General features: G+C 52.1%; 1 protein-coding gene across 1 annotated transcript in view; it reads right to left on the bottom strand.

Moving 5' to 3' along the window:
* GRIK3 (glutamate ionotropic receptor kainate type subunit 3) overlaps nt 1–26,242 on the bottom strand; it is a 225,122-nt gene that overhangs the window by 30,339 nt on the left and 168,541 nt on the right. The window contains exons 6-10 of the mRNA XM_066375884.1: nt 22,798–22,971; nt 21,884–22,027; nt 16,200–16,307; nt 13,498–13,611; nt 4,416–4,619 (exon numbers count right to left, since the gene is read on the bottom strand). Of these exons, the coding sequence (XP_066231981.1) occupies nt 4,416–4,619; nt 13,498–13,611; nt 16,200–16,307; nt 21,884–22,027; nt 22,798–22,971 (744 nt within the window). The remainder of the gene's footprint in view (nt 1–4,415; nt 4,620–13,497; nt 13,612–16,199; nt 16,308–21,883; nt 22,028–22,797; nt 22,972–26,242) is intronic.

The following is a 26,242-nucleotide window of genomic DNA, read 5'->3' on the forward strand; positions in this document are numbered from 1 at the left end:
GCACAGCTTGCCGCATAGCAGTTTTCAGGGGTGAGGTACACTGAGTCACCGGTGCTATCTGCTGATGACCCACCAGCCGGCCACCACACTGAACAATCAGCACTGTGGCCACTGACAGCTTTGTAACAGCCCGTATATACCTAAAGAGATGGGTACAGGTGCTAGAAAAGTCCTAAGTGCTGACCCACCGGTCAGGTACCTGTGCTTCATACACAGGCCTCCTGAGCTGATGGATGCCCTGTGATGAGAAGTGAAGCCTGTGTCTTCCCCAGGCCTGGGAGAGGGGCCGATTCCCAAGTTCTGGCAGGAATGTCAGCATGTCCCATTGATTCATTGTTTATTCCCAAAGAGAATAAGCCTTGGTTGCTCCCACAGCTCTAGTCACTGTCCAGGTCTGGCACGTCATGGGTGCTTGGAACAGACCCTCTGGCTGTGACCAACCTCACACAGGTACAAGCTGATAGCATCCTACCTCCTGCCACCTGGCCACCTCTTGCCCCCAGGACTTCCCATGGACACTGCTATAGGGCTCTGATTGGCTCCCATGCCCCCCCCTCCCCGCCATGCCAAGCCCAGAAATACATGGAAGTCAGGAGGCAGTTCATTCATACTCCTGCTCCCTCTTTTCCTCTCACTCTACGAGACACTTTGGTCCTGAGACACACTTTGTAAGTCTTCCTTGGGGCGCAGACTTGTGGATCAAGCCATTAGTCATCCTCAGCGGCGATGGCTCAATAATCCTCACAGCCTCATATCGACTTCCCCTCCCTCTTGCACCACTGCCCTGCCCCTCACGCTCTCCCTGGCATCACACCCGTGACTAAGTAGTGGCCTCAGCCTCTGCCTCAGGCTCTGCTCTCCAGGAGCCCCGGCTGAGATTCTGCTCAGTCAAGTTTTGTGGAATGAATGAAGGAGCAGGTAGGTAGTCCTCAGCAGGAGTGTCAGCATGTGCCTGTTGCTCCCTCTGACCTCAGTTTCCCTCCAATACCTCCTTCACCCCTGATGCCCCATTGCTACCTTGCTTCTTGTCCTCTCTTGCTGCTGGCTGTCTGAACCTTGACCCCTGCCAGGCTCTTTCCAGGCCTTTCCCAAGCTGGTCTCTGCTTGCTGAGTCTCGCAGCTGACTGTTCTGTGGTGAACTTCAACGTGGCCCCAACTCCTTCCTGAATGCCTCACCTGCTTACCTGGTCGTCCTCAGGCAGCTCCTGAGGTGCCCCAGAGCTCTGGTCAACCTGGCTGCCCTGACAAGAGTCCACCTTTGCAGTCCATCCACATCCCATTTCATAGATGTGAAAATGGAGGTCGGAAAGGTTGAAGAGCTTTTCCACTGTCAGCTTAAGAGCGCTACACTCAGAATTTGAACCCATTGCTGTTGGATTCCAAAGTCATTAAAACATATGGAAATAACTGAAAGGCATGGATGTGAGTAGAAGAGTTTTTAGAGAGGGGAAATGAGAGAGAGCCAGCAGTAAAAACGGAGACAGTGACGATCTGAGAGAGAGAGAGAGACGGAGTGATGGATGGAGAAGGCACTGCTCTGCCCCATCGCGTTTGTTGCTTCCATAGTTGGAGGTGACTTTGGCGAGGTGAGTGTGTCAGCAGGAGGGGAACACACCCTCCAGGGGCTCCATTTTCCTCCACAATCCTGGCTCCTTGGAGGGCCATGTGGCGTGGGACAGAGGTAAGCAGAGAGTGTCAGGGAAGGACTTCCCAAGTCCTGCTGGTCACAAGCTCCACCCAGGGTCTCCAAATGGGCCTCTAGGGGCAGATCCTTGCAAAGTTAGCATTCATCATTTTTATGTCTACGTTCAGATCCCTAATAAGAAAGTAATAATATTGCCAAGTCTTTACCAGTAGCTTTCTATGAGCTAGTGAGAAGACTAATTATCTGACGACACTAATAAATGGTTATGATGATATTAAAATTGGCACCAAGCTAGGATTAATAGGCTCATCAATTGTAGGGAATCTGGTTTAACAAGGTCACCTGCATGCCCCGTCAGGGCCTGTGGCCTCCATGGAGACTGGGCCGCAGGGAGGCCGCGGATCAGGTCTCCTCCTCTTCCCCAGCTGAGGGTCAGCTTCACAAGGTCTGGCTGCTGCTGCGCTTTTCTGACCCACCCCCTTGCAAACAGCTCTTCAGAGCTCTCTGACTGCCGGGGACGCTGTGGTGACAGGACTGGCATGTACCCTGCTGGCTTCTGCACGTGGCTTCCCCGCTCCACGCGATCCTTTCTTCCTCCCCAGCCCAGCTCAGCTCTGCAAACGACAGGCTCTGAACCTACTGGGAGCCCCCACGCCAGAGCCCCACTCAGGAGTGCACAGGGAGCAAATAAATGGAGATGCCTCTGGGGCCTGCTGACTCATTTCCATAATAATTACACTTATTACTAATGAGTTGACAACACCACTCCCTTCCGTTTATATTATGAATTCCACAACCTAGGAGCTTTCTCCCTATCAGTTGCCTCGAAGAGAAGAACGCAGGGCAGGTATTATTGCTCTCACTGAGTTAAGAAATGAACTCAGGAAGATAAAGAGACTTCCTGAAAGCCCCTCCCCCCATAATGATAAAAATAATACGAGTTAGTACTGACATAGTGCCGACTGAGTAATGCACATGTGTGAACTTAGTTTTCATAACAGCCTTGTGTGTGGGGTAGGTTCTATTATTATCACTCCCATTTTACAGATGAGGAAACTCAGGAACAGACAGGTTAAGAAACTTGTCCAGGAGCACGTGGCTAATAAGTGACAGAGTGGGAATCAAGCCCAGCTGAGTTCATGTTCTTTACCATTACTGGCCTCTCCCTGCAGCCTTCCCTCGGAGCCGGATTTCCGGGGGCCCAGTGTAACACTGCTTGAGCCTTCTTGCTCTGAGCTCTGGCCTCCTCCCTGCTTTAGCCTTCAAGGTCCCCATGTGGCAGTCCCCTCCAACAGGGGCAGGAAGACTAACAGGAAGCCCTGATGCTGCCTACCCCGACCCGGAGAGGCGAAGTGAGAATAATCCTTTCTTTCGTTAGGCACTTTTGAGGTTAGTGAGCCTTCCTCTGCTCTGGCTCTTTGCAGAGCTCAGAGCACAGGGCTTTGGAGGCAGAGATTCTCCAAAGATGGGCCCCTAGCTGGGGCCTTCACCTCCCTCTGCCTCGGCTTCCTTGACTGTTATAGGGGTGGTAGCATCAGTACCCTCCTTGCTGGGTTGTTGTCAGGATAAGGCGAGAAAGATCATAAGGGGTCTGGTACAGATAAGGTTCTGGCCTTCCTTAGCAAGTCTCTGATAGGAAATGTTTCTGGAGAGTTGAGGGCCCTGAGTTGGAAGGTAGGTCATGCATGGGCCGGCTGAGCCTGTATGAGCATTGCCTCCTGTATTCCCGCCACAACCGTAGGAGCTGTGGTAGTTGCGAATTACTCTATTTTAGAAGTAAAGAAATTGAGGCTCAGTGATGTTGATGAACTTACCTCATTGCTCATCTATTAGCTGGTAAAGCCAGGACTTGAACCTTGGCCCAGCAGTCCACAGCCTGGGCTTCTAACCATGGTGATGCGTATACTCACCTCATCTTACAAGCCTCCCTTTCACGGGGGCCTGGCTGTGGGCTGGGCCCTGCACCTAGTACATCATGCCCAGTATCACAGCAAGCCTACGAGGAGGGAGAAATTATACCCATTGACAGAGGATAAAGCCACCTGGAGAGGTCCAGTGACATGCCTGTTTACGTAGTTAATGAATGAGTAATCAGGACTCGAACCCAAGGCCTTCTGACTCCCCCTACTGTGGTGTCCCTAGACTGTGGATTTTCTTCATCTTCCTCTTAGTGTCCCACAAACTCCAGGGTTCTCCCACCACCTGCTCCTTCTTTCAAAACTCTGCCTGTTGCTTCTGCTCCTTGCTCCTCTGGGTCATCTCCCAACTCAGACTGAGGAAGAACCTGCCTTCTTGGTACCTTCCAGCTGAGCCGTGCTCATCCCTTCGTCCCAGGTCTTGGTTCCCCAGAGCACCTCTCTGCCCACTGGACCCCAGCTTACTAAAGACTGTGATGGATCTATCTCAGTGTTCCCAGAGTTGGTGAAGTGTTTTGCATAGCCCACTCACATAGCTGGGGCATCCTTTGGTTGCTCTTAAAGAAGCAGGAGGCGGTGCTTCTACAGAGCAAGCTCCTCAGAGACACCAGTGGGAACGGCTCTGAGAAAGGTGGGGCCAGTGTGTGTGGGCTGACATGGCGGGCAGAGGCGGGGAGTTGGGAGCATGAACGAGGCAGGCCAAAGGGAGCTCCTCGCACCCATACCCCTCTGGTCAGAGCCCCGACTCCATCCCACCTGCCCCCAGGGCCCTCATCTGCCAGGATGCCCCAGCCCGACGTGCACACAGGACTTGACCAAGCCTTTTGGGGGGGAGGGTCCTCAACCCCACTTACGTGGTCGATGAGCTCCTTGATCATGCCGTTCCACTGGCCCTTGTCGTCCTGCGCCCCGTACTTGCCGTCCTCCACGAGCCGGATCTCATAAGAGAAGCCCAGGATGTGGGCCAGTTCCTTGAGCAGGTCAATGCAGTAGCCCTCAAACCGGTCATTTCCAAACAGGGTCCTGTCAGACTTCCGGAACATGACAAAGGGCTCCTCCTGCAGGGGCAGACAGGAGAGGAGCTAAGGAAGGCTGAGTGGTGGGGGGAGGGAGGCTGGCTGGTGCTGGAGAGCCAGAACGGAAACTTCCGCTCCTGTGTTAAAAAAAATCCTTTGGGTGGCTTAGAAGAATGGTCTGCTAAGTCAGGGAAGAAAAGCACATTTTCTGAGAGTCAGCGTTGTGCCTCCCAGATGGCCACCTACTGGTGTCTCCCACAGGACGTGGGGCGCGGGAGGTATGTTTTCATTAACTGTCCAGGGGCCACACAGTTAGTAAGTAGAGGAGTAAGGATTTGAACTCAAGACTGTCTGGTTCTGAATCACATGCTTTCTCTGCTGTACCCTCAACACAGGCCAGGGGTTCTCAGACCAGCATTCGTACCATCACCTGGGAACTTCTCAGTATTATACACTCTCTGGCCCCACCCAGACCACCCACCCAGAAACTCTGGGGTGGGGCTCAAGCATCTGTGTTGTTGAGAAGCCCTGTAGGGGATTCTGATGTTGGCTCAAGTTTGAGCACACTGCTGCAGAAGGCCTGTCATCAAGTATCTTCCCAGACAAGGTCTCTCCCAACTCTTATTTAAAAGATTAGATCTACACTTTCTCTGATACCGCTCCCTTTCCAAGGATCTCAGTCCCTGGCTAGGTCTGCCAGGTGAGTGATTCCTGATAACCATGACAGCTTGCATTTGTCTGTTCATGTGCTGGGTGCCAGTAAAGCAGCAAATGAGATAGTGTCAGTGGAGGGCCTAGAACGGGGGCCCAGCAGAGCAAGAGGGCTCAAGAGGCAGTAGCTGATATCGCCTCATTAAACCTTACTGTCAACCTTCTAAGGGTGGGTACCCATAATCTCATTTTATAGGTGCAGAAAGTGAATTCACTAACCTAAGTGACTTGGGTGAGTTTACCTATCCTCTAGAGCAGTGGTCCCCAACCCCCGGGCTGCAGACCGGTACCGGTCCATGGGCCATCTGGTACCGGTCCGCAGAGAAAGAATAAATAACTTACATTATTTCTGTTTTATTTATATTTAAATCTGAACGATGTTTTATTTTTAAAAAATGACCAGATTCCCTCTGTTACATCTGTCTAAGACTCACTCTTGACGCTTGTCTCGGTCACGTGATACGTTTATCTGTCCCACCCTAAAGGCCGGTCCATGAAAATATATATTTTCTGACATTAAACCGGTCCGTGACCCAAAAAAGGTTGGGGACCACTGGTCTAGAGCAAGGATCTGAATCCAGGCTGGTGTAGCCCCCGAGCACGAGCTCTTAACCACCTCATTTTGTCAGAGGTCCTGAGTTGCAAGGTTCTCTCCCTGTTGGGCAGGAGTCCTTAGAAGGTAGCTTGTGGAGCCAGAGCACAGGTGACAGCTGTCCAATGTCAGGCTCCCTCCCTCCCAGGTGATGGGGAGTCAGTAAAAGGCTTTGAACAGGGTGCTGCTCTGGTTTCTCATTTAGAAACAAACCCCTGGCAACCCTGCAGAGAATAGTTGGGAGAAGAGGCAGGAAAAACAGTGGGAAGTAGCTATTGACCTCATCCAGCTTGAGAGACAGAGTGAGGAACTGTGGGACCCGACGTGGCAGAGTCCAGGCCCATAGCATTGTCCTAGGATCCAGGTCTAAGTGCAAGTCCGTGTTCCTGCTGGCCCCACCCACCCAGCTCCACTGACAAATCTCCGTCCTGAGCCTGTGGTGAATGACCTGAACGCTTAGCAAACTCAAAGTTTATTGGCTTTCTGCTTCAACTCTTTCTCACAGGCTGGCTGTTTGATTGAAACCTCACAAGCTTGCAAGGTAGGTGACATTATCTCAACTTGATAGATAAGGAAAATGAGGCTTAGAGAAGGTCAGTAAGTTGCCCAAGGTTGCACAGGAGTGAGACTTTGGTCTGATGGAGTTCAGTTCCACTCCTTTCCCCACTCTCTGGGCCTTAACCTCCCCCAAACCCATATTGGCACCCCCACATGTCAGAATGCCTCAAGCCTTCAGCTGATGGGTGAAAACCATTAGCTGACAGAATGCACGTGTAATGGAAATCTCATGAACGCACACCCACAAGAAGGGCACACACCTAGTTATGCAAGTGTCTCATCATTCTTTCAACTGGTATGTCCATTCCTTTGACATCGTGGGACTCTGGAATGGAGTGAGCAATGAAAGGCTCAGGTAAAGACCCTCATCAGAGGTTCTTGGGTGCAGAAACCCAGCAGGGTTTCTGACAGGCTCCCGCTGTTCCAGGTGGGCTTGAGTCTCTGGCCCTGGATTCCCTCCCCAACAACTGCTTTTCAAAATCTCATCTCACCTCCCGACTGATTCATTCTAGGTTTCAACAGTCCTTTGGGATGCTTCAGAGAAAGAGCTGGGGAGTGTCTGAATCCTCAAGAGGTTCTTGTCTCTCCAGGGATTCTGAGAAAACCACTTCTCAGTCTAATTGAGTGGAAAGCTGGGTCCTTGGGCTAGACTCCATGCTAATGCTTGGTGGATCCTCTCCACACCCTCCAACCAAGTAGGAAGATCACAAGATTGGAGAACAGAATCCAGGTGGGCCTGGAGAAGGTGATGGGGTTGCCTGGAGGAAAGGGGATTTTGGATGGTGCACACTCTGCCTTTGGGCTAATTCGTGTTGGGGAAGGTGCTGTCTGGAGCACTGGAATGGAGCCTGGTGAGCAAGGCCTGTGTGGGGTTTCAATCCCAACATTTCCTTTTGGTCAGATGCTCTTGAGGAGTGACAACTTCCCCACTGCTCCCAGTGGCCTAATGTTGGCTCAAGAGAATAATTGGATAGAAGGTACCATCTTTCCCAGGAGAATGACTGTTGGGCAAATGAGTTTATAAAATTTGTGATTTCTGAGTTGGCTCACTTTCATTGTTAAAAATGGCACTGGTCTGTGAGGTTACTGATTGCCTTCCTGCTTGGGAAGGGCCATTGTTATGCTAATGTATGCTGAAGGAGGGGTTTTCGCACCAAAAAGAGTTTCAAAAAGAGAGAAGGAGGAAGAAAATCATTTTTTGCAGAGTGAGAGAGAGAAGAAACTGTGCTGAGGAAAGAAGCGAAGATGGCAGGGTGCTGAAGGAGAAGCCCATTTGTGCAGAGAGGAGAAAGGAGGAGGTGTGCAGATGGGGAACCAGAGGTGACTGAGACTGGTGGGGGCCTTTGATTCTAGGAAAACTGAGAGAAAGTCACTGGCTTTGGGAGCCCTGAATGGAAAAGGAAGTGTTTTCCTGCTGTGTGTTTACTTGCCGACCAGTTGCGAGGCTAGAATAAAGGAATGGCTCACCATTTTTGGCTGCACTGTTTCTTTACTGTCTGCCCGAATCTAATGAGAACCTGCGTGAGCATGGCCGTGAAGGCGGTGGCCCCTGGCCTTACAATGGCCAACCACACATAGATTCCTGGGCACAATGTACCTCCTTCTGTAAAATAGGGATAATAATAGAACCTACTTTATAGGGTTTGTGAAGATTAAATGAGTCAAACTATGAAAAGCACTTAGAATAGTGCCTGGCAAATGTCAGCTACCACTATTATTATTACTATTATTATTATTATCACCATCATCATCATCATCATCATCATTTTTTTCTTCTTCGTCCTGTGTACTGGGTGGCTGTTTTCCAGCCTAGAGACCGTGACCAATGTCACCAAAGGTTAAAAATCATCATGGCAGCGGGAAAACCATTTGGGGAAAGGCCCTGAGGTAGCTCACTTCTGACCCTTTCTCCACATCCCTCCCTGGCCCTATCCTCTAAAATTAGCACTTCATTTGTGAAGCCACCACAGCCCCAGAATCTATACATCTCCATATAAATACGCTGCCTTCGGAGCAGCTGTAAAATGCCATTAATTTCGGGAAGTGCTTTGCGGATGGCATACATATTTAACAGCCAAAGCCCAGAGCATTAAAATGGTGCTCGCCTTAGTAATGTGTCTCTAGACCTGCAACATTTCCTAGGGGGTAATTCTGAACTCCGCCAACTACTTATTCATGGACTATTTCACAATTTATTACTGGAAATGTCCAGACAGCCAATTCACAAGCTCTCTCGGCTGCTAATCGATTGCTCGGTGAAGGTGCCCTCAATTTCATAACTTCACGCTCTCCTATTGCTCTGGGAGAACAGTTAAAGGAGCAGGGGTAATATTTCTCTTCAACAAGTCACAGGAAACAGAGGTCCAGAAAAATAACCTTTTCTGACTTTTCGTTGCCAGGGCTCATAGTCTAGTTTGTCTCCGATCACTTATACCAACGCGAGAGCCAGGCTTCTCCCAGCAACGGGCCCCGTGGAGCTGGAGAGGGGTCTTTGAGGGAGGGAACCAGCTGGGTTCCCACTCTCCTTTCTCACTTAGGCAAGAGCCACACATATGTGCACACAATGCTACTGGCGCACATATACCACATTCTTGAATGTTCTGTCTTCCTAGCCCTACTGGGTCAAACAGGTCAAGGACCCTAACCCTGAGGCCTTGGCTTCTGCCAGTTGAAACCAGGGCAAGGTATTAGGTGTTCTGCTCTCCCAGCAGGTGGGGCCTCGAGCGGTCCTTGATCTGGGATGGTTGTCCCATCTCATATCCTAGACTTCCTTAACTTTTCCCTCTCCTAGTGCTGGATGCCACAGGTCCACCTGCCTGGCTGTTGAGTCTATATGGGTCACGATGTGCTCACAGCACAAATACACCCGTTGGTGCGTATCCAGACACCCGTGCATAGCGGCTCCCTCTTACCCTGCCACGACACACACGGGCCCATGTGCATGCTGACGCGGCTGCTCGCTTCAGCCGCCAAAAGAACACTGAGCCTTCAAAAGCAGGGCCCCCAGGAATGCGTCGGGTGGGCTTCCTCGGTGAGCCGAGGTTTGGGCGGATGAATTTTTCATGAGCTCATGGAAGAGCAGAACCAGAACAGAGACAGGGGCCAGGCAGGCAGGGGGTGGGGGAGGGCAGGCTTCCAGGCTCCTGTTGTAGCTGTTTTGGCCTCAGGAATGGGGAAGGTTGCTTGCTGCAAGGAGGGGCCAGAGAGGGTGGGGCCAGGGCTTTGTCTACCTGTGTCCAGGGTAAGGTGCCCCTAGCAACTAACCCGGCTTCAGGATAAAGAGGAGGTGGTTTGGGGAGAGCCCACACAGAGCTGCTGCCCTCTGCCACATTCAAATTCCAAGGTTCTGGGGGTGGGGGTGGGGGTGGGGCTTGCTCTGGACTCTAGAGGCAGAGCAGTCAGATCTTTCTGTACTAGTTCCTCCTACCTGCCTGTCACTCAAAGTGTTGTTGCCCTGACAACACACTTTCAGAAGGGCAGACCACCCCCCCACCAGCGCTCTCAGCGGGTGATGCTGGCCCTGCTTGCAGGCTGCCAAAAGCACAGGGCTGAGTTTTCAGCCAGAGCAGCAGGGGCTGGGCCTCTGCCCACAGCTGGTGCAACTGTCCCAAAGGACTCAAGCCTGGGGGTACCCAGGGCTCGGGGCTGTGCAGACCATGCTGAGACTTTCCAGTACATTTTTTTGGAAGGTCTGGACCAGCCCTAGGTCTTCAGGTGGCCCCAAAGCAGTCCTTGTGTGGGAGGGGGCACTCTCAGAAGACTCCAAGGAAGGATATCTGCTTCAGGATGTTGGGGCAGCAGCCCCGGGAGAGGTCAAAGCACTAGGGCCAGGTAGGGAATATTCAGGATGTCAGGGCCAGGAGCTCAGAGGCTGGCCAAGGCAGGGGATGAGGTGGTGGTTGGAACCTGGAGTTTTACAGATAAGTAGGAGACTATAGCTCTGAGGGCCTCATGAGGTCACAAGCCCTAATGCCAGCAGTCAGTCAGGAAACAACTATATAAGAGGCATCCACGCGTAAACAGTAGAGAGTGGTGGGGTCTCTGGTGAGCCAGGGAATGCCCACCGGGCCTGAAAGGCGTTCAAATGCAAGTTCATATTTTATATTATATCTTGTGCTAAGAGGTCACCTCTGTGACCACGGTCAGAGGTTAGTCTTTAGTGAAGTTCAGGGTTTTGCTTGTGGACAGAGCAGAGGTTTTCTCTAGAACTGTCAATCTGCATACTGTATTAAGCCTGAGCTTCCTGGGGATCAGATTTGTAATTAATAATAATATGAATTAATAATGGCAACAGCTATCATGTAGCATGTACTCTGTGCCATTTATATTTATTAATCATTATTCCTCTCAACTCTATGAAGTAGGTACAGTTATTCTCACCTCTCTTTGTCAGATGGGAAACCGAGGTACAGAATGGTTAACTAATTTTTTAGGATGTATTATAGCTAGTGGACAGTAAAGCGGGGACTCACACCCAATGGTCTGTTCTCTTAACCGTCATTGTACAGTCTTGCCCCTGTGTCTTGTCATACTGCATGTCCCAAAGAGATGCAGGGCCCATGTTTGCCTGGACGAAGGTCAGTGGGACAGATGGATGTGTCCAGGCTCTGGGCCAAGAGGGGCTTCTCTCCTTCCCTGTCCCCTGAGTGCCTGGGAGCCAGCCAGATGCTGCAAGTGGGAGGGACCCCTGGAGAGCCACAAAGTACAATCAGGTCGGCAGCTTTGCAAGAAGCTTCAGGTATTGACCAAGAAACTTTGAGAAGAACAGGGGACTATCTGCAGGATTCTGTCACTGCTAAGTGTAGAAAAATCTGTGCCTTTGCAGATGCGTCTTATGCCCTTGAAATCGGACTACCGCCATTTTGATAAAAGTTGACCCTGTGGTCTTTCAAGATGCATTCTGCATCATTTTGGTTATATTATCTTTGGCTCACCGCATGCTGTTAGAATCCTGTTCTGTGGCCGAATCGTCTGTGGTGTATTTCATTGCCTCCCCTCCAGATTCCTCACAGCATATTCTCTTCCCCTTTTCTAGCCTTGTCTGGGGAAAAGCGCTTTATTTATTGATATTGATAGCTCACATTTTATGCACCTCGGCTTTTAATCTTTTACCACCTTTTTATTATTTTATTTTTACCCTTTTAAATTTTAGCTTTGTCACCCCTTTATCCTTTTGCTTCCTGACATTCTGGTTTTACATTTCTTACCTTGTCTAGCTGAAGCTGTTAATTATTTATTTTAATTTTTCTTCATCTTTCTTGATAGCGTTCCTCTTCGTTTTTCTCTTTATTATTTCCCTTTTAACCTTTTTTTTAAATTTTGTTCTCTTTCAACTCTCCTTTTATCTTGTTCTATATCTAGCCACATAGATATTCCTTTAATTGCTCATCAGTCTTCGTTCTAAACCCTTTGCTCTTTTTAATCTTTTAGATTTTTTTTTTTTTTTGCCATTTTTACCCCCGTTCCTAATGAGTTCTTTGGACTGACTGGTTTTAAGAGTTTGATTTTTTACTTTTTTTTTTTTTTTTTTTTTTTTTTTAGTTAACAAAAAGTCGATCAATAAAGACAGGCAGGATGGATGGTCATCAGGAGCAGATGCCAGTGCGGGTCTTCCCCCACAGTGGGGGGGGTGGGTGACTCCCAAGTCCTCCCGTTTGGGCTCAGCAGCACGTCCAGACCCCTGTGAGGTCTCCATCATCTCTAACATGATCGAGACTCGGGCTGAGATCCATCACCCTGGAGACTGGGGCTGAGATCCATAGCCTACAACTGCTCCCTAGAAGCTGATGGTGGCCCTGGTGTCTGCTGCATGATGTCCACCACCCAGCTACCAAGCATATCACTGGAGAATCACACTAGAGGGAGGACCGATGACCACCCAGTAGGGCCTGGCTGTGCTGGCCTCTGGTGGGAGCAGGTGGGGCCAGCCTGTGTGACTCCATGGAAGGACCCAGTGTGGGGTGCTGAACCCTGCTCCCAGGTTCCATCCTGTGGCAGCCTTATTTTATCCAAACACTCCAATCAGAGCTTTTTTTCTTCTTTTTTATAAAGACAATAATCTTACCATGTGGTCCTTGTAAACATTTTACTTTATTACAAAGAGAAGCTGACCAAGGCCAGAACTGTCCTCAAAGGGTCTTTGGTCAGAATCCAGCAGGCTGTGACCTGGCTTCTGCCCCCCAACATGGCCAGGTGTGGGCCCCCAAGAGCAGCACTGTGTCTCTGAGGGGGTGGGTTCTGAACCTCTGGTCACCCTGGAACCTTCCAGGAGGGGCTGGCACACGTGGAGTGGGCCCAGCTCTGGCCACGCAAAGAAAGGCAGTGGTCTAAGTGCATCCTCCCCACCCTGATTGAGCTCCAAAGTGCAGAGACCCTAAGGAACCCCTAAAGCTACTTCTTGGGTTGAAATGGTCAGAAGAAGGTGACACTATTCAGTACCGGGAATGGAGGGAGGATGGCAGGTAGAGTGACTGTTGCCAACAGGTCTCAGGATGGGGCACTTTGGAGTGTAGCATGTGTGTGGGCCCCCAGCACCTGATGTGCTCTCCAGGTGTGACCAGAGCACCCACCACAGCTGGGGGGACACCAGTGGGAAGGACATTTTCCCTGGGGATTGAGATGGAAGAGGTAGACCCTGAGTCCTGGTTCAGAGGTCAGTTCAACCCTCCTGTCTTCCACACCATCACGGCTTCTACTCAGACTTCTGGGGTCAGGGAGCAGGTGACGGTGAGACACAGACACACAGGCCTCTGCAGAAGGACTGGCCACGCAGGTCTCAGGCAGGCACGAGGGCTGAGTGCTCTGGCTTTGGGGAGAGGCCTCTGGCTTGTGGCCCTGAGTGGAGCTGCTGTGTCCCAGCCACCCTCTGAGGGCTGCTTGGAGCACCCCCTCAGTGTGCCTACCCTCCCGCAGCTCTGCCTCCCCCAGGCTCCAGCCTCCGCAGCCTCATAAGCGGTCCCCTGGCCCAGGGTGGGTGCACGGTGGAGGGGTCTCTCCAGCCCTGCCGGCCAGCCCACCCACAGATCAGACAGTCCCTCCTGCGGGGCTGCAGACTCTTACCAGCACTGTGGTGACGATGAGTGACCTATTTGTCAGAGAGTCGGTGACGTTAGGGCCTCGGCCCTTGGCAACCTCTGTGATGTTGAGCCCTTCGGCAGGACTCCACACCCCGACCTGGATGGACAGACAGACAGACAGAGAATGGGGTGCTGAGTCCTCCGTCTCTCCCTCCTGTCTCCTCTCCCACAAGCCATTGTCTTCATCCCCTCCTTCACGCCCGTCACTGTCATGGCTAATGTGTTTGGAGGTAAACTTTTGGACAGCCCTGCTGCCTCCCTCATTCCAGGAGGGGGCCCCCAAGGTGGTGAGCCTCCCGAAGTCCACCATATCCCCCCTCGGTGGCTGAAGACCCTTCACAGCTGATGGGGGAGATGCAGAGGGGGAGGTGAACAAAAAAGGGCGCTCAGTGGAGACCGTCCTGGGTGTAGCCAATGCCAGCAGGACATCAGAGGTCCAGAGTCAGGGTCGGGGTTGGGGTCAGCGTCAGGTCCTCCCCTGGGACAGAGGCCTCTACCTCCTGGGGCAGAGCCAGGCACCCAGCTGCTCACTCACTGGGTCTCAGCCTCAGGAGCTGTGGGGCCAGGTGCCCTCCGAAGCCCAGGACAGGCCCTGGAGCAAGGGGGCTGCTCCCTACGCATCCGTGGGATGAGCAAAGGGACGCTGATTGGCGTCACGCACAGGCTGGCAGGCCGGGCAGCGGGCTGGTCTTTGTAGCTGTTTGGGGATGGTAGAGCAGAGCGGCTGACCCTCACTGGGGGTCTCAGATGCTGCTGGGTTTGCAGACAGTTTGCTTTGTGGTTTTGCTTCTATTATTGGCAGATTCCCTGGGCAAGGCGGCTTAATCTCTGTCCCCACAGTGCCCTTGTCACTCACTATCAGGCCTGAGGCTGGAGGGAGGCAAGGCAAGATCAAGTTTACAAATCATTCTAAAGCCCTGGGCCTCTTAAAGGTCCTTTTGGACTCAACTCGGCCCGGTCCCTGCCCCAGTCTCAGCTCCTCTCTCTCGAGGACGGCTTCGGCACACCCACTCTGTCCTTGGCCCAGTTGGGGGTTCCTCAGGAAACTTAATCAATTAAACAGAGAGGCTGAGTGCCAACATCCCATTAAGAGAGCTGTGCAAGGCAGATAGCAGAGAGACATGTAATTATGCTTGGGTAATTCTGCCTTAATCCTCCCAAAGCCACCGGCTGGAGCTGGCTGGATCATCTATGACCCAGCTTAGCAAACAGAAGTCATGGTATGAAAGGCAGAGTGGCTGCGTTTGTGGGCTCAGTACCCTCTTCAGGTAGGAACTTTGTCTTTGCAGACCCCCTAGGGCAAGAGGAGAGGAGACAAGGAGACAGCTTGAAAGACACTCTTATCTCAAGTGGGCCGAGCTCAGCACAAGGGTCCCTGACAGCACGCCTGGGTGCAAGAGGTGCCCAACAAACATTTGTCTAGAGGCCAGACGAACAGCGGGAACTCTTGCCTTAGCGAGCACCTATTGAACTCCAACTGCAGGCCCTGCCAGACACCAGGTGCCAGGGGGACATGAGGCAGTCAGGACTGAGAAAGACTCAGGCTGCAGAGCTCTCTGTTCAGAATCTGGGTGGCTGAGATCAGGACCCTCTGAGGGGGGGGTCTCTGCAGGTCAACCTTGGTCCAGCAGGAAGGTTGAGACATTTCTTGGAGAACCTCAAAGGCTGGGAGAGGGGCTGGAGCTGACCAACTCAGCACCAGGGAGTTACGAGTGGTTTCAGAGCAGGGCAGAGCTGTGCACTGGAAAGCTCCGCCTGTGTGTACACTCCAACGGCCAGAGGGCTCAGGAGTGGAGATGGAAGGGGGGTGTGTGTGTCAAATAATCTAAGGAAGAGGCCTGAAGCAGGGCAGGCAGGGAGAAGAGGAATCAGGACGCCTGAAGGCCCGCAGGCATCAGAGCCAGCCCCTGCACTTTGTGGTCTCTGTTCCCTGCATTTTCTACACCCCACTCCCAGGGCTGGAGAGATGCCCCAGTGGCTACCAGGGACCAGAGTGTGGCTGAGCTCCTGGCCCCAAGGTCCCAGGAAACACTGAGAATTGAGGGCTAATGTTACACCCCCTTTCTCAGGGCAGCGGCCTGACTCTGCCAGGCTATGCTGAAGGTTCCCAGGCATCACACCTGACGCCATTACAGACATTTCTGTGGCAGCCAGAGAGGAGGCTCCAGGCCCCAATGGGCCTGCCTTCCTTGTCCAAACTCCCTGGAATCATAAAGGACTTAGAAGCCTACGGCAGTTCAGAAACCACCTGCTTCAACCTCTCTCCAAGATAAGAGTCACCGCCAGTATCCCAGAAAAGCAATTGCTTTGTACAATTTTTGTTTACATGCCTCCAGTGACAGTGAGCTCACCATTCTCCAGACAGGCACTCCTGGTCCTTAGAAAGTTTCTCTCACCCAAGGATATGTCTGCCCCTCTGCCCTATGATGGCCCTGCAGAGACTCAGAGATGGCCTGTCTGCCCCACAAATCTTCCATTACTTTTCCCAGGTTGAACAGCCCCGATGGCCCTTGACCTGATGGTTTAGGTGTCTGCTGTGGCCAGGCCGCTGGGTTTTGCACCCCTTGTCTGACCAGGGCTTCATGTTCCCTGAAGGGCCAAGGCATGGGCTGCACCAGGTCATGATGAAGCCTAAAGTGGCGGCTACATTGGGTCTCGCCCCCTCCCGCTCCTGAGCCCACGCACCTTCTCCAGGCCGTCCTCCTTCAGACTGATGATGTCCAGATCGAAATCGGTCCGTAAGCCACTGGTTTTGTTGAAAACAATCCGTCCAGTTAATCCTTCCCATTGAGCCTGCCGGAGAGGAGAGGGCAGAGCGGCAATTCCTCGGGCTCATAAATCATCATTCGGTACAACTGTACAATGCTTCATTTTAATTACTCCTTGCACTGATACTGTTCCCCCAAGACCATGATTAATTAATAATCACCTCCATCATTGCTCGGGCTGTGGTGCGAGCCAGCGATTTCCATAAATTCTATTATGCTCTTTAGCCAGTTTTACATTTGCACCTTCTCGTGTACAACATCGATCTCAGACGCGCTCAAATGAGCCCCCGCCTCGAAGCCACGGGAAGGGGAAGCCCGTGTCGGATCCCCAGAGAGGGGCAGGGAGGCAGGCGGGCAGAGCAGGGCAGGCGAGAAAAGCCGAGGGGCCGGGTCGGCCCTGGCTGCAAGACCAGACGCTTGGAGTGGCCCCCAGAGAGCTGGGGGAGACAGAGAGGGGCACCCCTGCCACCACCACCCATCCCAGTGGCCTGAGAATGCTGGGTTCAACCGCAATTAGCTGTGTGCCCTTGGGAATTTCACTGCATCCTTTGCTTCAGTTTCTTCATCTATAAAATGGAACTAATAATAGCACCCACCTTACCAAAGTGCAATGAAGGTGAAATGAGGGAAGTCCTGTAAAATACTTAGAACGGTGCCTGGGGCAACCTGAGCCCTGGATAAGATGGTAGCTTTTCATGAGCACCATTAACACAGAGAGAGGCAGAGAGAGGTTCAGAGAAGGTTCAGGACTCAAACTCAGAAAAGCTCCACCTTCCAGATCAGCGGTTGGCAACTACCTGCCCAAGGCCTGTGTTTGTGGATAGTTTCTTAGCTCACAGCCATGCTATGTGTTTGTTTACCTATTGTTGTCTTTTTGTTATAATTTTGGAGCTGAATAATTTGCAACAGAGATGTATTGCCTGCAAAGTCTAAAATATTTACTCTCTGGCCCTTTGCAGGAAAAGTTTGCCGACTCCTGTTCTAGATGGAACCTCTCTTCTGGGCCCAGAGAGTTAGCTCTACATGGAACTTCACATTGCACATGCCTTGTAACATCCACAGCAAGCCTGGCAGGTGATGAGTCCCGTTTTACAGATGAGGAAGTAGGCCCTGAGAGGCCCCCAAGCTCACAGGGTGGATAAGAAGGTAAGCCAAACTGGAGCCAGGGTCCTGGGGCTCAGGCTGGAGTGGTTCCCTCCTCTCCCCCCTCCTTGGGGTTGGGACGCAGCCAGCGCACAGGTAAAAGCCCAGACCTGCGGCTTTCTGGGTCTGGGGAAAGACAAACCCACACATTCTGGAGTCCTTGGGAACAAATGTGGGCTGGGAGTTCAGGGAGGGAGAAAAGCTGAGAGCTTTCACAGCCAGTTGGCCCGGGGGCCCACAGCATGGAGGGGGGAGGAGGTCTGATTATCAGAGACCTTGCTTGGCTACACTGAATGCGGGGTCATGGTCCTTGACAGGTTTTGAGAAAGGCTTCTACCTGCCCCCTGGCTGACGGTCCTCTGTACCCCTGCTTACACTCACACTTTGACACACAAGTTCATGGGTTCACAGCTGCCTGGAGGCCTATCTGCTGATTCCAAACTAAAACTCTTGGGAATCTACAAGTAACTGAGCAGCTCTAAGGCACTGGAAGTCTTCCTAAGTGCCTAGCTGGGTGAGTAGGTGTACTAACCCAGCACCTTGGAGTGCTCCTGGAGGCTATAGAGCAGAAAGGGTTGGAATGTGGGCTTTGTGCAAGGAATCTAACCTTTCTGCGCTTCAGGAATGGGTGCTGAAAAAAAAAATGTATAAAGTCCTTAGCACAGTGCCTGACATACAGTAGTCCTCCTTAATCTGCGGTTTTGCTTTCTACGTTTTCAGTTACCCGTGGTCTGAAAATATTAAATGAAAAATTCCAGAAATAGACAATTCCCTAAGTTTCTAATTGACGTTATTCTGAGTAACGTGATGAAACCCTCCCTTTCTTCGGGTGTCCACGCTGAACACACTCCTCCGTTAGTCACGGAGTGGCTGTCAGGGTATTGCAGTGCTTACGTTCAAGTCACCCTCATTTGACTCAATAATGACCCTGACTTGCAAGAGTAGTGGTGTTGGCAATCCGGGTTTGTCAGAGAGAAGCCAGAAAGCACTTTAAGTGGAAGTTTTCGACTTAATAAGGAAAGAAAAAAAAAAATCGTATGCTGAGGTTGCTAAGATCTATGGTAGGAACGGGTCTTCCACTGTGACATTGCCTAACTTATAAATTAAACTTTACCACAGGCAGGTATGTCTAGGAAAAGGACAGTCTATCGGGGTTCGAGTCTTGTCTGTTGTTTCAGGCACCCGCTGGGGAAGGGGGTTTGGAAAGTATCCCCTGCAGATAGGAAGGGGCTATACCGTCTACAGTCCCGACTAAGTAGCATATGTTATTAGTTCTGTTACTTTCTTCAGGAGTTCCCTGGATTAGGGCTGGCCCTTGGCTGCAGGAGAGCGGAGGCCACCATGGGCCAAGGCCTGAGGCCTCAGTAGAAACCGTGTCACAGGGGACTAATCTCTGCGTGAGTTCATTTAGTTCTCATCACAATCCGGCCAGGTGGGTGTCAGTATTGCCCCCATTTTTAAGTCCTGAACACGGAGCATCAAAGAGGCACTGAGCGGTGCAGGCCCCCAAGCAATGGTGGTGCAGGTTCCCTCTGCAGGAGCAGCGCTGAAGAGCGCGGGCCATTGCTCCTGTTGAATGGGGAGATTTATGGAGCCCAGGGAGCTGGAGGGGGGTTGGGGACGGAGATTAAAGATGCATCAGAGGACGTGAGGACCACTGTTTATGATCTCAAGGGGAGGCTCAGCTTCTCTCTGGCAGGCTCCCCAGTCCCTCCGCCCCCCTCCTGATCTGTGGGCTCCCACACCTCAGGCGGTCTCCTGGCCCCCAGGGAAATCACAGCAGGTGCCGTCAAACCTGCACTCCGGAGGGGAGCCTTCCTGTCAGCAGCTACAGAGGAATTAAATGCCAGCAGGTGCGCCGCCTGTCTGTGGGCGGTGGGCAGGGCCGGGGCCGGGGCAGGGAGCCACGGGCGGCCCCGCCCCGTGACATTTCCCGGCCCTCCCGCCCCTTCCAGCGGAAGCTCAGGACTCGCTAAATGAAAGATGCTTCACACGCTCTGAACTCCGGCCTGGCATTTTCAGTTCCTCTCGGAAATGCCAAGTCTTTAAAATGATTTACTGTCACGCCGTCAGATGGGGAGATGGGCCACTTGGAAATGTTTTGAAGGAAGACTGTGGTGGGCTCCAGCAGGGCACTTGGGGCCTGGTCATGGCCTGCTGTGGCCCGGCGGGAGGGGGGCGGGGGGGGGCAGCCATGAGGCTGCTGGGGGCCTCCGGGCCTCGGTCTCCACCCCGAGGGAAACAGGGCCTGTCAGCCAGTGCGGGGAGAAGGGGACCCCCTTTCTATGGCATGGACAATGACGATCCTGCTCTTGCCTGGGGCTTACCACTGAGCTTCAAGCATTCCAAGAGGTGAGAGGGTGAACAGAGTGGGGGTTCCTGAAACTATAAGGTTTGGAGATCCTCTTTAGCCAAAACCCACTACGGAACAAGAAGCCTTAGCAGTGAGAGATGTGACGCTAGAAACAATAGGAACAGCCCTAAATCTGCTCAGCACTGGCTCTGTGCCAGGCGGTGTCCTGGTTTCACACAGATTGTAACTCACTCAATCCTACAACAACCCTGGTATTATTTCCACTGTGCAGAGGAGGACGTGAGACACAGAGAGGTACAGTAGCTTGTCTAAGGTCACACAGCCTCAAAGTGGTTAGCCTTCAAAGCCACTTTTGTCTGGCTCCTAAGGGTCCCAGGGTTGTGGCTGGAGTCACCAGACCCTCACACTGGCCTCTGGCTACTTAGGAGCTATGGCAGTAGGAGTCAGGCTGCAGAGTTCCCCGAGAACAAGCTGAGGATCACCTGGGGCGTGGAGAATTGGATTTCCTCTGCAATTTTGAGGGGATGAATAAGAAGGGACCATCATGGCCCTCTTGTACCAGAACAACTGCTACCACAGCTCCTTCCAGGAGCGAGGAAACTGGTGCCAATGGCTTAATTGCTCCCTCACAATGACTATGAGATGCTGTTTGCCAGGTGATGAAACTGACACTTGGGGATGTCCAAGAACTTGTCTAAAGCCATACAACTGGGAAGAGGTAGAGACAAACTCCAAAGGCATGTATGTCAAACTCTCAAGCCTGTGTCTCATCCGTATTCCTGTTAGTGTCATTCTATAGTAGAGGAGGAGCGGTCATTGGCCTCATCCCAAGCAGTCACAGTGAGTGAGGGACCTCAGGGAGAGCCGTCCTGTCCACCGAGTCCAAGGTGGTGGCTCTCTTTGTTATTTACCCTCGGAGCGCGGCCGTCCTTTTGCTGTAGGATTACATTCATTAGTGTGATGACTTGATTAATGTCTGCCGAGGCTGTGAGCCCTGTGAGTGCAGGGGCTCATCTGCTTTCGCTCCCTGCCTGGCACCCAGCGGGCCCACACAAATAATCTATGGAATGAAAGAACTCCCAAGGCAGCTGGCTTCATTTCTGGTCCATAGTGACTGCTACAAAGAGGTCATCTATACTGAGTCCTCCTGGATAGCTTCCCCTAAGTGCGCTTGGTGTTGCCTGGGACAGGGTCACTGTCTCTGACCCAGATATCGTCCCCCTGAACCTTCTTCATCTGCCATTTACTGGGATTTGACTGTGCCCAGACTGGGGCTAAGTGCTTTGTGCATAGGTTTCCACTGTCTTCCCAACAGCCCTCTGAGGCAGGCACCCTTACTATCTTCATGATACAGCCGAGGAAACTGAGGCTCAAAGGGTTAGTCATCTCAGCCAAAGTCACCCAGCCAGCTGGGATGGAGCCAGGATGCGAGCCCAGACCTTAGCTTCCTTCATCTGTAAAATGGGAACAACACACTGCCATCCATAGTTTATAAGGACAGCGGTGCTGAAGAGAGTCCTTTGAAATTAAAAGTAGGCACTGTGTTTCCATGGTCACCTTCCCAGCAGCAGGACAGGTTTCTGTTCTCTGGTTTCTTGGAATCAGCCCCACGGATGGGACTTCTCCACAGCTGCCATGGGGCCAGGAGAGCTGGGTCCCATTGGGGACCCTGGCTGGGAAGTTGGCCGGTGGGTGCATGATGTAAAGAGGAGTTTGTTATTTAGTGAGCCCCCTCTGCCTCCTCACAGCACTCACAGCATCCCCGTGAGGTTGGAATGCTTCCTACCACATTGCATAGAGAAGACACCAGGGCTCAGCAAGGTTCCTGAGTTTGCCTGAGGTCGCACAGCCAGAGATAAAGACCACCCATTGTTCTTTAAGCCGTGCTGTGTCCTGCTGACAATGCTGACCACCCACTGAGCACCTACTACTGCCAAGGACCTAGCCCCTCAGTCACCCTGTAAGATTGGTCCTATCACACCTACTTCCACCCAAGGAAACGGAGGCTCAGAGATGTGAGGCAACTTGCCCAAGTTGATGTGCATTGAAAACTGAACCTGACTCCCAAACCAGGGCCCTTGACCACTCTGCAGCACCAACGACCCCAGGGAGATGGCCCTGCCGGGGGATGGGAGGGTTCTTACCTCCTTGATGAAATTCATGAAGCGGCCACCAAAGCGCCAAGCCTTGTGCCGGTGGCACTGCAGGGAGTTCACGGTCATCTGGGGTGCCCGCTGGTAGCACACAGACACGATGTGGACGGCATCGTACAGTAAGGCGGCGTCGGTCTGGGGAGGAGGGCCCAGGGCCTGCCTGAGAGCAGCTCCTGAGAGTTCTCCGCCCACCCTGACCTGTCCCCTTTCCCTACCACAAGCACACTGGGTCCCAGTGAAGAAAAGGCCATGAGGCTCTAGAGGTGACTCTGTCCTTGCGCCTGGTGAGAGGGCAGGCTTGGGCTGACTCTGCTGCTCTGTAGACACCTGACTCCCACCCTCTGCAGCTCAGACCTTCTGGAAGTCCCTCTCACCTCATCCACTGCCTTGCTGTTGCCTTAGACTGGCCAAACCATCTCCTCCTGTCTCCCCAGCCTCTGCTGGTCACAGCAGAAAGTCCTCCATGCCCAGGACCCACTGGTTCATATCCTAGTTCTCTGTAACCAGCTGTTTACGTGTCTATATTCCCAACCTGGGATGGACTATGTCTGACTCCTTTGTGTCCTGGGCCCTAGCATAATGTCCACCTGACACATGGCAGGTCAGGAGGAGGGGAGTGGTGGGAGGGAGGAAAGAAACAGGGAGAGAGGAGAGATGGGAAGGAAGGAGAGATGGGAAGGAAGAAGGAAGGAAGGAAGGAAGGAAGGAAGGAAGGAAGGAAGGAAGGAAGGAAGGAAGGAAGGAAGGAAGGAAGGAAGGAAGGAAGGAAGGAAGGAAGGAAGGAAAGGAGGGAGTGAGGAGGGAGGGAAAGAGGGTGGGAAGGAGAGAGGGAAGGAGGGAGGGAAGGAGGGAGGGATAGAGAGAGGGAAGGGGAGCCCCGGGTCTGGCCCGCCCTGCTGCTGTACCATCATCACTCCGTCCAACAGACCGGACTCGGCCCGGGGTGCTGCCTGTAGCCGCTCCATAGACCACTTCTCCACGATGGCTGAGACGTGGGGGTTGTCCACGTTGAGGATCCGGAACCCTGTCAGGTTCACCCCCGAGTAGCGGTAGGGCTCCAGGTCTAATGCGTAAAGATCCTGAGAAAGAGAGGTTCATGGAGATAAAGGAGTGTCCACTGTGAGCTCCAGCCCATTGCCTTACACTCCCTGCTGTCCCCAGAGCCCTCGCTGCGGCTCTGGGGAGGGGAGGCCAGTGGTGGGGTGCCCCACAGGAACACTGCACTTGGAGTCGACTGGAACCCCCTGTCTGCCTGGTGGCCGACCCCACGTGCTCGCTGCCGGGCCTCTCAGCCTGTTTCTTCATCTACCAAATGGGGACAGTGCCTTCTTTATAAAACCTGGTGAAGCAGTTCATATGAAATGCTTGATAATAGTCATAATGGTCATTCCCTCCAACGGGGGAGGCTCTCGTTGTGGTGCTGGTTCTGAGCATCTCCAGGTCACCCAGAGTGAGGCTGAAGGAAGTATTTTATTCCCCAAAATAGGGTGTTTTAGAAGTTTTTGCTTACAGAGACTCAAAAAGCACAACTGCTCATGCCCTTTGCTTTCCGCCTCCTTGTCTCACCAGCCTCCTGGGAGCTGCTGACTGCTGGTCAGCCTGTCTGTCTGTGGGCCAGGTCAGGTCCAGTCTGGTGCAATGGACAGGCCCTGGTCTAAGGGCCAGGAAAACAGGCCTTAATGCATAAGGCAGGCCAGCTTCAGCCCCTCCCTGCAGCCCTGGAGCAGGAGGTGCAGACACAGAGGGAGAAGCCAGGTGCTAAGCAGAGAAGAGATGGCGTGCGGAGGTTGGGGGAAGGTAGCATGAAGAGCAGAGCAGAACTCTGTTCCGTTAAGAAAACTCACCCCCAAACTTGGACTTAAGGCAGGAGAACTGCATGGAAACATGGTCTACCTGCCCACCCAGGATTGTGTGATTCTCCAGAGAATACACTTGGGCTCGGCTTTACTCTCAGCCAATGCTTAAGGGCCAGACTCTGGGTTCACTTGTAGATATTTGTCTGTAAAAAAGATAATCCCTACTGTGGTGGTTTTATTGCCCTGTAGGACATTAATCCATTTTGTATCTAAGCTAGTGGCCTTATTCTGTTCCTCCCACTCCCAAATACCTAGACACTCAGTCCCCTAAAAGCTTTTTGAGTTAGCACTGACATCCTACTGGTGCCCTTGTTGATGAGTTGATTACACGTTTGACATGTTTCATTCTATATTCTATGTTTTTAACTGTTTACAAAAATATACTTTGACAATCTAGGTTGATTCCATCCCACTAATGGGGAAACTGAGTCTAAAGGTCATTGTTTGAGCTCCTCCTCATCTATTGTCTATTCTTCTCCAAACTTTGTCTTCGTCAAGCTGCCTTCCACCCTGACCCCTCATCCATCCTCTCTCCTAGGTCCTCAGGCATAGTCACTCCATCCCATGCTGAGAGAGAGTGCTCGGAGACATTGTCCTTGCCTGTGCATGGCTGCAGACCTCAGGAGGGACACCCAGCCCCACCATAGTCCCAGCTTTGGCTGAGCTGATGATGGCCCACGGACAGGTGATGAGTGATGAGACCGGAAGCCACGGAGCAGCGCCCCTCCTGCGCTGCCTTCCTCCGGTCTCTAAGCTCTTCCTAACTGATGCTGAACTCATCCTGTTCTTGAACCCCCTAGAATGGCCTCCTTCTGGAGTGCACTATGTTGATTTCCTTGTGGGAGGTTTAGGGAGTAGGGGAGAGGTTTAGGCAGGCTTGAGCACAAGCAAGACAGTTCAGTCCCAGCATTGCCCAGCCAAATATGGCCCTGATTCTAGGCCAGGATTTGAGACGGGGAAGGGGTTGGGTGGGAGCAGAAAGCAGGGTCTTGAGCAGATGGGAGATCTCCCCTGAAGTGGCCAGAGGGTGTCTATATGGCCTTAATCTCATGAGGGTGGAGGGTGGTCACTGAGTTCAGTCCTACACATGTGGAGTATATCATCTAATCTTCACAATCTCCTGTAAAGTGGGTACTTAGTAGTATTTCCTTTATATGAATGAGGGGTGAAGGAAGTTGCCTAAGGTCATAAAGCTCATGAAGGCAGAGCAGAATCTGTTTCAATGGTGTGTTGGAGCTGGCTCACACTGGCTTGTGAGAGCTAATTGTTAGTACTTCTGCCTGACTCTGTGTTAAATGGCGTCACATTGGTAGTTTCATATTGGTTATCATAAAAGTATTTATTTTTTCTTTTGTGACAGAGACAAAGAGAGAGTCAGAGAGAGGGACAGATAAGGACAGATATGCAGGAATGAAGAGAGATGAGAAACATCCACTCTTCGTTGTGGTTCCTTTAGTTGTTCATTGATTGCTTTCTCATATTTGCCTCGACCAGGGGGCTACAGCAGAGCAAGTTGACCCCTTGCTCAAGTCAGCAACCTCGGGCTCACGCCAGTGACCATGGGGTCATTTCTGTGATCCCATGCTGAAGCCAGTGACCTGTGCTCAAGCTGGTGAGCCCACACTCAAGCCAGATGAGCCAGCGCTCAAGCCAGCAACCTTGGGGTTTCGAACCTGGGTCCTCCGAGAACCAGTCAGATGCTCTATCTACTGCACCACTGCCTGGTCAGGCTGTCATAGGGGTATTTACACCATGGAAATTGGCAAGCACTACAAATCTGGGATTCCCCCCCCCCCTTTTGGAGAGCTGGTTATACACATTTACTAGTACACTATTGTTTGTCCTGTTCAAAAATCCTTGTGCTTTATGTCCCTAATTATTGTCAAACACAATATATGTATCCGAATTATCTTCGGTGCTTTTTACAGAACGTACAGGTCACAGAAAGCTAGAGTGGGGCCTGGTACGTCTGTGTATTGAGAAAGCCATTACTCTAAGCTATTACTTCTGACGGAGAAACACACAGAGAAAGAGACGTGGGCTTAGATGGGGATACCTGTGGAATCAGGAGGGCAGCAGCAAGGAGGGGGGAGCACAGCCAGAAGAAAAGCTTCCCTTCCCGCAGCTCCTCCCTGAGTACAGCTCACTGAGGTGGCCCAGGGAATGGCGAGGAGTATAGACCACGGGGCCAGGCTGTCTGGGTTCAAGTTTCATCTACTCTTCTTACCACAGTTTCCTCATCTGGAAAATGGGGATGATAGTAATACCTACCATATAAGGTTGTCATGGAGAAGAAATGGCTTAATCAATATACTGAGAACATGTCTGGTGCATGGTATATATACTTTATGGAAATGTGACAAATATTCATATTCTGCCTTCTCTGGTGGTGAGTGTGATGTCTACTGGACATAGCTCCCAGTGACGTTATTGGGTTATTGGAGGAGAGAGGCAGACATGACCTGGATCCTTCCTCCCTTACCCCTCTTGGCAA

This window comes from Saccopteryx leptura, chromosome 3 (genome assembly GCF_036850995.1).
Source record: "Saccopteryx leptura isolate mSacLep1 chromosome 3, mSacLep1_pri_phased_curated, whole genome shotgun sequence".
NCBI classification, from domain to species: Eukaryota; Metazoa; Chordata; class Mammalia; order Chiroptera; family Emballonuridae; genus Saccopteryx; species Saccopteryx leptura.